Here is a 12987-nt window from a genome sequence, read left to right on the forward strand (position 1 = left end):
AGGCTATTCATCCATTGCACCCGCAGCCTCCACGGGGTTAGTCTCCCCACCCAAGTAGAAGGAAGGCGGATTGGGGGTGTCAATCGGTGAAGGGCTGGAGAAAGTGTGCTGTCCTCGCAGTAAGAACAAAGACTAGCCGTGATTGATAAACTTGTATCATTTGTTATTGACATTATATTTACACAGTTCATGAAATCAATATGAATTCAACAGCCACATGGGGGGAATTTATATCGCAATAACATGTGTTGAAAATTGAAATAGACTTTTGAGAAAAATTCACCAACGGTGTCTGGACACTTAGGGACTTTCAGAATGATACCTGAACTTACAAAGTTATCAATGTGATACCTAGACTCATTTTTTCGTATCAATGTGATACCTACGGCCAATTTCCGTCACGGAGCCGTTACGGAAATTGGTCATAGGTACGATGTTGATACGAAAAAATGAGTCCAGGTATCACATTGATAACTTTGTAAGTTCAGGTATCATTCTGAAAGTCTCCTAAGTGTCCAGACACCGTTGGTGAATTTTTCCCATAGACTTTTCTTTGCTTGAATGCCTGATACTGTTCGTAGTTGCATATATTTAATTAAACCCAGATTTTCAGATCACATATCTTCTGCTACTTCTATCCAAACTCTTATCAGTTGCCTATTTTATATATGCCAGAGCCAGAGTACTACTTTTGTGTGAATTAAACTAGAGCTAGAAAACAAAAGAAACAGGGTATGTGGAAGCCCTGCCTTAAGAGAGAGGGCACAGAAAAACGGTGGTCATGACTCATGACGATCACCGAAAACTCTCCCACAGATTCAAAGACTTTAACCGGATACACCATGCTTGTTTTTGAGTCCCAACACAAAAACACTTTTTGATCTGGTGGTTGTGAAGCTGTGAGTTGTGATTTGATTGTAAGGACAAATTGAATTGAATTCGTAGCCTTTTTGAGTGATCGAGCCTTTTGACTCTTTTGTATTCACTCATCGTCACCCATGTTCTAAGCTCATGTGATGTGATCATCCATGGCGCTTTCACGTATTTAATCAGCCATTGCTCTCATTACTCGACCAAACCAATATTCTCCATTTTATGTTCAAGTTCAACTCTGGTACTTGCCATGGAATATACAAAAACTTGTTTTTCGGATTCCAACGAGGCTGTTAGCAGTAGCACAAGTATAGCTCACCACCACTCTCCCTCTTCTTCTTCACCTTCTGCTGATATCACATCCCTCAAGCACCTCTCCGATAATCTCGAACTGATAGTTGACTCCTCGTACTTTGCCGACGCCAAAATCGTCATCGGCAACGGCCGGGAAGTCCCCGTCCACCGCTGCATCCTCGCCGCGAGGAGCTCGTTTTTCAAGAACGTCTTCTCAGCTAAAGAAGTCAGTAGCTCTATTAGGTTTGAATTAAAGAAGTTGGCGAAGGAATACGACGTTGGATTGGACTCACTGTTGGCTGTTTTGGGTTACTTGTACAGCGGCAAGCTCAAGTCTTTCACTAAAGGCGTTTGTGTTTGTGTAGACGACTCTTGTGCTCATGTTGCTTGTCGTCCCGTCGTTGATTTCATGGTGGAGGTTCTCTATGCTTCTTCAACATTTCAAATCTCAGAACTGGTCACTCTTTACCAGATAAAAAAGGCGCGAAATTTGTTTGTTTAAAGTCTAAGCCATGTTTGGTAAGCAAAAATGTTGACTTTACGTTGGTATTGCAGAGGCATTTGCTTGATATTCTTGAAAACATAACCATAGATGATGTGTTGGTGGTTCTATATGTTGCGAATATCTGTGGTAAAGCTTGTGAGAGATTGGTGGGGAGATGTATTGAGATGATAGTGAAGTCTGATGCTGATATTGTCACTCTTGAGAAAGCATTGCCTCAAGGATCCGTGAAGCGAATCACAGATTCGAGGTTGGCTCTTGGTCTGGACAGTTCTCGGAGCAGTAATGCTGCAAGTAACTTTCCGGATAAGCACACAAAGAGGATACACAGGGCTTTGGATTCTGATGATGTTGAGTTGGTTCGAATGCTGTTGAAAGAGGGGCATACGAATCTTGACGATGCGCATGCACTTCACCATGCTGTGGCATACTGTGATGCAAAGACCACAGCAGAGCAGCTTGATCTTGGAATTGCGGATGTGAATTGCAGGAACCTGAGTGGTTACACTGTGCTGCACCTTGCGGCAACCAGGAAGGAGCCTAAGATAATTGTGTCACTACTTACAAAGGGTGCTCGTCCCTCGGATGTTACATTGGATGGCAGGAAAGCTCTTCAGATCACTAAGCGTCATACCAGAGCTGCGGATTTTTTCAACTCGAATGATGAGGGTAAGTCTTCTTCCAATGACCGCTTGTGTATAGAGATATTGGAGCAAGCAGAAAGGAGGGATCCAGTGCTTGGAGAAGCTTCTCTTTCGCTTGCAATGGCTGGTGATGATCTGCATATGAAAATCTTGTACCTTGAGAACAGAGGTGAATGCTTGCCTATAGGCTTATAAACCCCAATGCCTACCATTAAACTCAGCTTGTGAACCTGACAAATCTTACTTGACTGATTGTTTCTCGTCTCAGTTGGACTGGCAAGGTACCTGTTCCCCATGGAAGCAAAGATTGTAATGGATATTACTCAACTTGATGAAACTTCAGCGTTTCCATTAGCCTGCCTGAGCCCGAATAATCTTGCCGGTTCCCAGAGAATAACTGTGGACTTGAACGAGGCACCCTTCAAGATTAAGGAAGAACACCTTGCCAGACTAAGAGCACTGTGCCGATCTAGTAAGTAACCAAGTATCAGTCTCTCACAAATCAGTCACGAATCTTCACATTTAGTTTCATAGACTTACTAGTCTTCTCTTATATTTGCGAATAGCGGAAATTGGGAAACGGTTCTTTCCTCGTTGTGCAGAAGTACTGAACAAGATCATGGATGGTGATGAAGTGTCACGGCTTACATACACAGGGAATGACACTCCAGAAATAAGGCTCTCAAAGAGAAAAAGGTACGTGGAAATCCAAGAAGTACTAAGTAAGGCTTTTGATGAAGATAAACAGGAAATTGATCGTTCTGGAATGTCATCATCCTCATCTTCTACATCAGCACGAGTAGTAAGGCCTAAGCTCACTATCGATCAACATTCGAAACAAACTTGAAAGAACGAAAGGGGTAGAAACTTATCATTCTGTATGTTCATTCTTGGCTTCTTCTTCTTCATCCTTTTCAAGATCATAATTCTGTAGAGAGTGGTCATTGAGTTTTCTTCTTGTATCCTTTCAATGCATAAATGGATATACTATGAGTATTTCTATTTGTATCCAAAATGTTTTTGCCTCTATCATTCTTTGTGCAGAAGATTGAATCAGAAGCAAAACCCTGAAACATAATATACCCCAAAACTCCTACTCCTATGAGTTGGACGCAAAAGCGAAATATGTCATAATTTACATTATATATGTCAAGCTGAGACCTCAGGAGATAGATTTTTACAATCCAGGCCCCAAGGAGAATATACAGACATAAATTGCAAAAACAGGGGAATTAAAGTAAACAGAAGTATGTGCAACTACAAAAGACTCCATAGCTCTAAGGTTAAGGAGTTAACAACCCGGAATCTTCAATGGTTTGTATCTCCATTCTCAGATCTTCACAACTGTAAAGCCAATTACCCCACAAAGATATTACATTTTACACAATGCATAAAACTGTAACACATTCATATTGAAGAGAAAGATAATAATATATATACCTGCGAAATCAAGGCATTGATCCAACACAACCAGCTTGTTCAACCAAGCAGTTACTAACATATCCACTCCAATCACGTGGCTTGACAACCAAATCATGAAAGTCGTGTGGCCCGGTAATTAAATCCTCCAATTCCTGGTAAAAGTTTGAGTCATTGACTGCATATTCATCATCAAAAACTGAATTCTCTTGGAGCAATTTCTCGGACATATCATGGTAAACAAAGTGCACTTCTGCCTGTGGCTTATTATTTTGAAGCGAACTACATGATTTATCAACCACGGAAGCTGGCAATGGGGTTTCTTGCTGTTGAGGAACCACTACTTCCGGCAATTGCCCAGCCAAGACTTGAACTTGGTCTCCACAATCACCAAAATCTTCAAAACCTTGGGCTGAAAGTAACCTCCTTCTCTTTCCTAAATTGCCCCCCTCGAGCTCTCTCTTCAACGCTCTTTTCTGCATTAGCTGCTCCACAAATTTGGGTTTCCTTGTTGTCTTGGTGAGGAACTGCTTACACTCAGAACTTCGAATCCTCTCTTCGACAGCAGTCAGCTGATGCTGCGAGTACTTCTGTTGCTGTTTGAGATTCAAGATTTCGAGTTTCAGTACGTCTTGATCCTTCTTCAGCGTTTCGAGTTGGACTTCTAACCCGGCTTTTTTGGTTGAATTAGCTGAGACATTGCTTCCTTGTGGCTGCTTGTTGTATCTGCTTCTTCTCTTTATGCTTTTCAGCAAGTGCTTCTTCCCTCCTTGAAACCCTTCATTTGCAAACTCCCACCTATCCGGATCAACCTTCTTGAATCCCTGCATTGAAAATTAGTACAACCCATCACATAAAGCAAATACTAGGCCAAGTAAACTGATATTGTATCACATATGAAGTTATCTGAAGTAAAGATTCAAACTTCAATTCGCAACAAGTACTACTAAAACTAAGATCAAAATACAAAAAATAACACATGAATCAAACTGAAGTGAAGGTTCAAACTTAATTTGAAACAGGTAGTACTATAACAAAGATCAAAATATATCAAGTCACATATGAATCAAACTGAAGCGCAGGTTCAAACTTTAAATTGCAACAAGTACTACAAAAAGACTAAAACAAAGATCAAAATATCTCAAGTCGAATCAAACTCAACTATAGGTTACTTTAATTTGCAGCAAGAACTACTAGGACTAAGATTGAAATTCGAAACTTTACGAAGGAGTTGGGATTTATGTGAATACATAAGTGTTGAGCTGGCGAATGAAGCTTGAGAAATTGCTGTGCTTGAAGTACTTAGGCAATAGGGTCTTGGAGAACTCATGGCAGTCCCAAACAATGAAGCTTTGGCGAGCTTCGCTCCACGACACAATCAGGTCGGTTTCCGGGTCGTCCACCATCTGAAATGTCTTGTTGAGAAAAGGTGGCGGCCCTGTTTCGAGCAAACACTCCATGGGCTTGGGCAACACCTTTGAAGAAGAAGAAGAATATGATCCATTAATATTACTACCACTACCACAATTGAAGCAATCTCTACCATCATAATCATCCACCACAAACTCTATGCTCTCTGCTTTGATTTGGACCACCTCTGGTTTCGCTAATTCCACGGCCTTGTTTGGTTCCTCCACTTCCTCTGTGAGCTTTGGTGAAGCGGTGGAGGAAGATGAAGAAGCAGATGACCCATCAAAACTACCACCTTTACAATTCACTGCCTCTTCTTCTTCCTTGACTTTCGCAGGTTCTTCTGAAGCCTCTTTGGGTTGTGTAATCTGGGCCGTCGATGAAAATGGCGAACAAGATCCACCACCACCATAACCACCGTAAGAAACCACCATTTCTTCTTGGTATTTGAAACAGGGGTTTCAGTGAACCGAATAGTAAGCTGAAAATGGAGGTTAGTGAAAATGGCAGAGTTTTATATACAGAGAAGGTGAATTTATTCTTCAATTTGGAATTTCTGCCTCTTCACAGTGGTGATGTGAGTGACGGTAGGTGAGTGACTGTGTATATCCATTTAAGGAAAGTGCAGGAACAAGGCCACGTTTACCAGTTGTGTTACCAACGTGACCCCATCTACTTCAAGTCTTCAATCCAAAGCCCCTCAAATATCTAGAAACTTCCAAATGCCCCAACTGTGCAGAGCACATATCACAGGTGAGATTGTGATGGTAGATTCAATATGAAACATAAACTTATAACTCAAGTATATTATCTCAAATGTTAGATCAATGTTATGAAATAAAATCATAAAACTGACTTGGTGGATTGCTGCCGTTATCCATTTGGTGATCTGCTGCCGTTATCTATCTGATCTTTTCCTAGATACACACCGTATCCAGGGCCGGTCCTGAGAATTCAGAGACCTAGTGCGAAAATTTGACAGAGGCCTTATGTTCATTGCATAATGATTTTAAAAAAAAAGGTACAATAAAAAAAATGTTATGACAAGATCATTCAATAATATAATAATTATTCTCAAACAACTAATCAAAATAACTAAGAAAGTTTCAAATAATGTTAAACGAGACTATAACTCCTAATTCATTCATGATGATAACAAACTTCATATGTATCCCTCTCCTCTGTAAGCACTTGTTTGCTGCACCACCCAATAAGGCACAACTTCGAATTTGTGTTGGCTTTAGTTTTATTTCTTTGCACATGTCTCTTTTATAAGGTTAATAAAAACCTAGTAACAAAAGGAAAACAAAAATATGATTTGTTGACTTACCAAAAAAAAAAAATCTACTAACAAAAGGAAAAAGAAAATCCTAAACCCTAAAGGAATGTGAGATGTAAAAAAAGACAAAGAAAAAGAGAGAAGAAAAAGATAATTAGGGACACGGAGAGTGAAAGAAAAAGGAACAAAAAAGAAAAAAGTGTTCAACTAAATCCTAATTTGTATTTGGCCCAAACTCTAGGTTATTTGCTCTAGTGGTAATATGATTAAATTAGAAGGATCTAGATTCCTATTCAATGTATGATTACTTTCCTTGTATGATTGAGATTCTATGCATTGTAATCCTCTATATAAAAAGACCCCTATTATCAATGAGAATACACAGCAAAATCCTCTCAAATTCAGTTTCTCTACAACACGTTATCAGCACGAAGCCCTAACCCTGAAACCATATATTCGTAGCCTTCAAATCCTAGGAACCACCGCCGCCCACCTCGAAGTTTTCACCTCCAAGAGCCCAGAACAGGCGGCGCTGCCCCCAGAACCGGTCGGAAAATACCCGAACCGGCCCCCGGAAATACTGAAAACTTTTCTGTCCTGTTCGAAGCCTTCCTCCCTGCCTACTGCTGCCATACTTCACCAGAAGCTGCAACCTGACCCCAGATCACCGGAGCCGAAAAATCACCACCGGAACCGACCTAGAACCACCGGAACCGACCGCCTGAAGTGACTGCACCACTGAATCGCCGCTTGCATCCTCAACCCTGCTCCAGTCAACGCAGCTCAGAAGTGCAGCGAAGCCCAGAAGCAGAAGCAGATCCACCAAGCTCCAGGCCCAGAAGCAGAAGCGGATCCACCAAGCCCAGAAGCAGGCCCAGCATCCAGTCAACCCTCTGACGTCAGCACCCAGTCAGCAGCCTACGTCAGCGTTAGAGTGCCACGTCAGCACCTCCGATCAAAGCCGATCAACCCTCCGGTCAGCGACCAGTCAACGCCTGTCAACCATTTTCGGGTGACTTTTTCGTCAACCTTTTTCAAACCAATTTTTTTCGGTCAAGATTTCCTGTAATTTTTCAAGGTAAACTTTTCTAAAAGTTCCCGTTTTTGAAGTTTTTATTACTTTTCTCTTCTTTTTCTCGGGGACTTCCAACATCCCTTCTTCTACCCCATTTTCTTCTTCATAAGGGAGATCAATAGCCGAACTGTGGGGGTTCGTGCTCACTTCAATCTTGGAGCTTGTAGAGTCCTCCAAACTTAGAGTTTGTTGAGAAGAAAAACGATCGACCACATACATCATTGTTTCGATCTAATCCAAAACCCCTCTTGAAATCGGATTTTCTTGGAAGCTACTACGCTAAGAAAATCTCTAATTTCTTGGAAGCGACTACGCTCAGAAATTTATTAGTTTTTCATGGTAGACTTTTTCGCTAAAAAACTAACCCTATTTTCTTGTTGTTTTTCAGGATGAGTAACATGAACAAGTTGAGCTTCGCTCCACTAGAGACAACAAGCGCAGGATACCACAAGTGGGTCCGTGATGTGCGCCAGCATCTTAAGGCTGATGGGATCCTGAGTTCGATCCAAGAGCCAAGTGAGGACGTGCTTACTCCTCAACAATCTGCTGCTTTTGAAGCAAATAGAGCTAAGAGAGAGGCGAATGAAGCTAAAGCCATCATTCTCATGACAAGGTACATGAATGACGCGCCCCAAAATGAGTATCTCAATGAGGAAGACATAAGAAAACTATGGGTAGAACTCGAGCAGCGTTTTGGCAACATTCGTGATTCCCTGCTTCCAGACTTAGAAGTGAGATGGCATAGCCTCCGCTTCTGTGATTTCAAGTCTGTACTTGACTACAATTCTGAAGCACTTCGTATCAAGTCTATGATGGAATTCTGTGGACAAAAAATCACTGATACGATGTTGATCGAGAAGACTCTCTCCACCTTCCCCGTCTCTGCATTGATGATAGCCAAGAACTATCGGATTGATGTCAATGCTAGACGCATCACAAGATTTCATGAGCTAATTGGTGCCATGAACGTAGCTGAAAAGCACAACAATATACTTGTGAAGAACTATAACTTTAGACCTGTGGGAACCAAGTCAAATCCGGAGTCTAATTATAGTCGCGCCTCCAAGGGAGGATGCAAGGAGCGAAACCCTAAGAGTAAGAATAATCCTGGACGTTCTGGTCCATTTTCTCGCCCTAAAGAGGAAGGAAACCGCCAAGATAGGCGTACACGGAACCATGGAGGTAAACGTGTGAAGAGAGAGAGAGAGGCCAAGCCTCCGGTTATGGTGGTGACGCCACCAAAGGCAGAAACCATCTTCATAGTGCTCCCAAAGCGCCTTGATCAAGAGAACCTGACCATAATGATGCTTGTCTTAGATGTGGACTACCTGGACAATGGGCAAGGGCGTGTAAAGCATCCCAGGACGTTACAAAAGCATACAAGATGTATCGTGAAGCAAGGGAGGCAAATTACATGGAACAAGAAGATCAAGATGGCGATCTCGATCTAAGGGTGGAAGACTACAAGGATCAAGACCCAAAAATTGGCGATTTTGATTAAGTCTTTTTATTTTCCAAGAGATGTAGACAATTGTCATATTATTATAGTAGATGCCAATGGTATTGGTCTTTCTTCAAAGAGGTGTACTCAATGTAAATGTGATGTCTAGGAAGGTTTTGAGATAAGTGGTACTTAAGTGAGCTTTGCTCCATCGACATCTCTCTACTCACCTGGTCACATTTGCATTGAAATTACCAAAAGGAGTTAGACGACTACCATTATTTTCATTAGCTAGTTTATTGGATTATATTCTTTTTTGTTAAAGAAACGATGATGTAATTCCATTTGGCTTATTAATAAAAGTTGAGTGCTTTTCTTTATGACTCCTTTTTAATTATGAGCTTTTCTTTTAGGAATGGATGAACTACAATGACTTGCGGAAAGTGCGACTACGCACACCATTCTACGACATAGGCAATTATTCTTAGAGATGTTGCCTACATATTCTTCTGTGACTACGATGGCTGGGCCATCAGGTTTAGTTCAAGGACATGGAATGGCCCAATTCCTATTGCCAAATGGCACCTTGATTAAAGTCATTGAAGCTCTCTACGCTCCTAAGGAAAATCGAACCTTATTGAGTTTTAAAGATATAAAAGCCAACAGATTCTATGCGGAAACGCATAATGAGAACGGAAAAGAGTTTATTTGCATTACCTCTAATGATTGCAGACAAAAGCGCATCTTAGAGAAGCTTATGTGTCAATCTAGTGGACTTTATGTCACTACAATTTGACCAATTGAATCCAATAATGTCATAAGAGAACATCTCTTGGATTCAGACACATATTGGCTTTGGCATGACCGACTAGGACACCCTGGTCGTGACATGATGCTCCGTATACTAAAGACTTCACATGGACATCCATTCTTCAGAGTGAGAAGAAGCAAGAATGATAGGAGCACAAAGTGTGACGTTTTTAATGTGTATTTTCCCTCATTTGGCTAAGTTATTCTGTTAAAATTACTAATTATAACATCATTTATGTTTTTAGGTACTTCAAGGTTAGAAATGGAGAAAAGAGCCAAAAAAGAGTTAAAATAAGAGTAAAATAAAGACAAGTCATTTTAGAAACTTTCCTCTTTCACTTTAGGAAATATTTCCTATTTTGTTTTAGGGAACTTTCTTTGAACTTTCCTATTAAAGAGAGAATTCAGGAGTCCATCAAATTAAGAACTCTTGAGTGATGAATTCAAGGAAAACTTAAAGGAAAAATCAGGAAGAATTCAAGGAGATAAAAGGGAGTGTTTATAATAAATATTTATTCTTGATTATCTTATTTTCTATTGATTATAGACACCAATTAATTTCTGATTTTTCTTGATTGTAGGAGTTCATTATGTGCACAATTGGAAGAAGAAATTAGTGCAATTTAAAGGAGAGGAATAAGGGATGTATCTGGTCACTATTCAAGGAATATACAATGAGTCATTATGGGGAAAAGAGATCAGAAAAATCAAGACTTTGTCTTGAGCAAATCAAGCAAATTTGGAGGAGAAATCACTTCAAGATGATTGGCCATGATTGCATCACAAGAGATGAGAATTCCACTATAAATAGCAGTCATTCTCTACTCCAAAATCATCACTTCTTCATACAAAATTCAGTTCATTAGCTTAGCTCTCTTCTCTCCAAAACCCTCTCCAAATATTCAGAAAAAGCCTCTCGTCGTGAAGAGCTTTAGGACTTCTCCAAGACTGTTCGTGTTCTTGAAGGCCAAGCCTTGCGTTCTCTTGACGTTCTCCAAGCTTCCTTGAAGATCAAAAAGTGTAATCCATGGCCCTTATTTCTGTTTTCATACTCTTTAGTATTGAATTTCAGATTTCAATTATGAACTTTGTTATTGGAATTGGATTTTTGTTGAGAATGAGTTTATGTTAGTAATTTTCAGATTTGTTTCTTTATGTTCTTGAGTTGTTTATGATATCTTTATAATCTGATTTTGTGCCATCCTTTATATCTTTAAGCAAATGATTTTGGTTGAATAACTATGTTAATCTGCAGGTTAATAAAGCCAAATTTGTGTTCTGATTTACCTAATCATTTTAGGGCATAAATTAAAGTGGTAAAGGCTATGTACAATGGTCAAGATTATATGCTACATGTCTGTGCGTTTGTAACTTCTTATGGATGCATACATGTTTGGATTCAGAATTCTAATTGCACTTAATGATTCATATTTAATGTTGACGGATGCTCTTCAGTATTAACGTGATGTTTTATATGAAATATTTTAAGTTATGGACTTTTCCTAACTTAGGAGATTAAAGAAGAATTAAAGTGGTACTCGATCTCTTCAGACTTGTACTTCGAATTCATTTCTGATATTTAGTGTTGGCACGATTTTAAGTTGTTTAGATTGAAATAATTCATTGCATGTTGATATGGTTTGGAAATTTTGATTTGAGTGTGAAGAAGTCGATCACATGTATATATTTATCTTTTTGTTTTATTTGATAGGAACTTAAAAACCAAAATTTGAATCCCCCTTTTTCATGGTTGTTTCTTGTGTAAATTTGTAGATAAATGTTTATTTTGTAAATTTGTACATAAATACTTGTTAATACTTGTTTTAATAATTACTAATTTAAATTGACCCATCTTTGCAGGAGTACCCTCAATCCCCGGTTAGAACGATCCCTACTTGCTTATATACTAACGAATGACAACAGGGTTTTAAATTGAGTGCCTATTTTGGCCACATCAAAGAATCGAAAATTGATTCCTGGACTTGGCAAGACCGCAACAATTGCAGCTTCTGGCGCTGCAGTAGTCTTGGGGCTTCATAGGGCTGCCCAAGTCCTATGTGATGATGCCATCAATGGCGCCAACCATGAGCATGACGCCATGGTTGCCTCTCCTCGTGGCCATGATGCCACACACACCAATTTCCATGGCTCTAATGCCATGATGGGAGATGTAGTCACACATTTTACTTCTAATAGCGCTACGGACACTCAGGCCCAACCAAAATCCTCATTGGTTGCTTCTAAGGCCCCTCACTCATTTTGCAAAGTCTATTCCTTCGGGAAATTAGGACTGAGACCATCCTATGCAAAGGATCCTAAAATACTCATTCTGTTCTTACAGAGAATCCAAGGGGATATATGTGGACCAATTCAACCATCATGCGGACCTTTTAAATACTTTATGGTATTGGTTGATACGTCGACACACTGGTCACATGTCGCGCTGTTGTCTACTCGAAATGCTGCTTATGCTAAACTCCTCGCCCAGATTATCCGTCTACGAGCCCACTACCCATATCATCCTATTAAGTCGATTCGACTTGATAATGCTGGGGAGTTTACATCGAAAACGTTCGATGACTATTACATGTCAATGGGGATTGATGTAGAGCATCCAGTTCCCCATGTTCATACCCAAAATGGTCTTGCAGAAGCTGCTATCAAACAACTACAAATGATAGCATGGGCATTGGTTATGCGCACCAATCTCCCTGTTTCTGCTTGGGGATATGCAATATTGCATGCAACGACTCTAATTCGTCTACGACCCACTGCAACCCAATCTTACTATGCATTACAGCTAGTGACTGGGTACGAGCCTGATATCTCGCACTTACACATTTTTGGGTGTGCCATTTATGTGCCTATTACGCCGCCACAGCGTACTAAGATGGGTCCACAACGACGAATGGGCATATACGTTGGATATGAATCTCCAACCATCGTCTACTACCTTGAACCCTTGATAGGCGATCTCTTTACCGCTAGATTTGAGGATTGTCACTTTGATGAGACAGTTTTCCCATCGTTAGGGGGAGATAAGAACACATATGTTCAACAGGAACGACATGAATTGTCTTGGTCTATCCCCACTATGTCTTATCTCGATCCCTGTACCACACAGTCCGAACTTGAAGTGCGAAGAATAATCGAGCTCCAGAACGTAGCAGACACTCTGCCTGATGCGTTTTCTGATGTTTCCAAAGTGACGAGATCACACATACCTGCTGCAAATGTGCC

The 12987-nt window shown here is 40.3% G+C and overlaps 2 protein-coding genes across 2 annotated transcripts; one reads left to right on the forward strand and one right to left on the reverse strand.

Annotated features, from left to right (window-relative positions):
• The first annotated feature begins 1123 nt into the window (after positions 1–1123).
• Positions 1124–3164, forward strand: LOC133734845 (BTB/POZ domain and ankyrin repeat-containing protein NPR1-like). Its single transcript, XM_062162446.1, has 4 exons — positions 1124–1663; positions 1723–2482; positions 2582–2785; positions 2880–3164. The coding sequence occupies exons 1-4, from the start codon at positions 1124–1126 to the stop codon at positions 3158–3160; spliced, it is 1785 nt and encodes a 594-aa protein (XP_062018430.1). The 3' UTR covers positions 3161–3164.
• A 245-nt stretch (positions 3165–3409) lies between these two features.
• Positions 3410–5762, reverse strand: LOC133732980 (heat stress transcription factor A-2-like). Its single transcript, XM_062160579.1, has 3 exons — positions 4983–5762; positions 3754–4556; positions 3410–3657 (listed from the first exon to the last, which is right to left on the reverse strand). The coding sequence occupies exons 1-2, from the start codon at positions 5574–5576 to the stop codon at positions 3762–3764; spliced, it is 1389 nt and encodes a 462-aa protein (XP_062016563.1). The 5' UTR covers positions 5577–5762; the 3' UTR covers positions 3410–3657; positions 3754–3761.
• Positions 5763–12987: the final 7225 nt, after the last annotated feature.

Source organism: Rosa rugosa, chromosome 2 (genome assembly GCF_958449725.1).
Source record: "Rosa rugosa chromosome 2, drRosRugo1.1, whole genome shotgun sequence".
Classification (NCBI taxonomy): Eukaryota; Viridiplantae; Streptophyta; class Magnoliopsida; order Rosales; family Rosaceae; genus Rosa; species Rosa rugosa.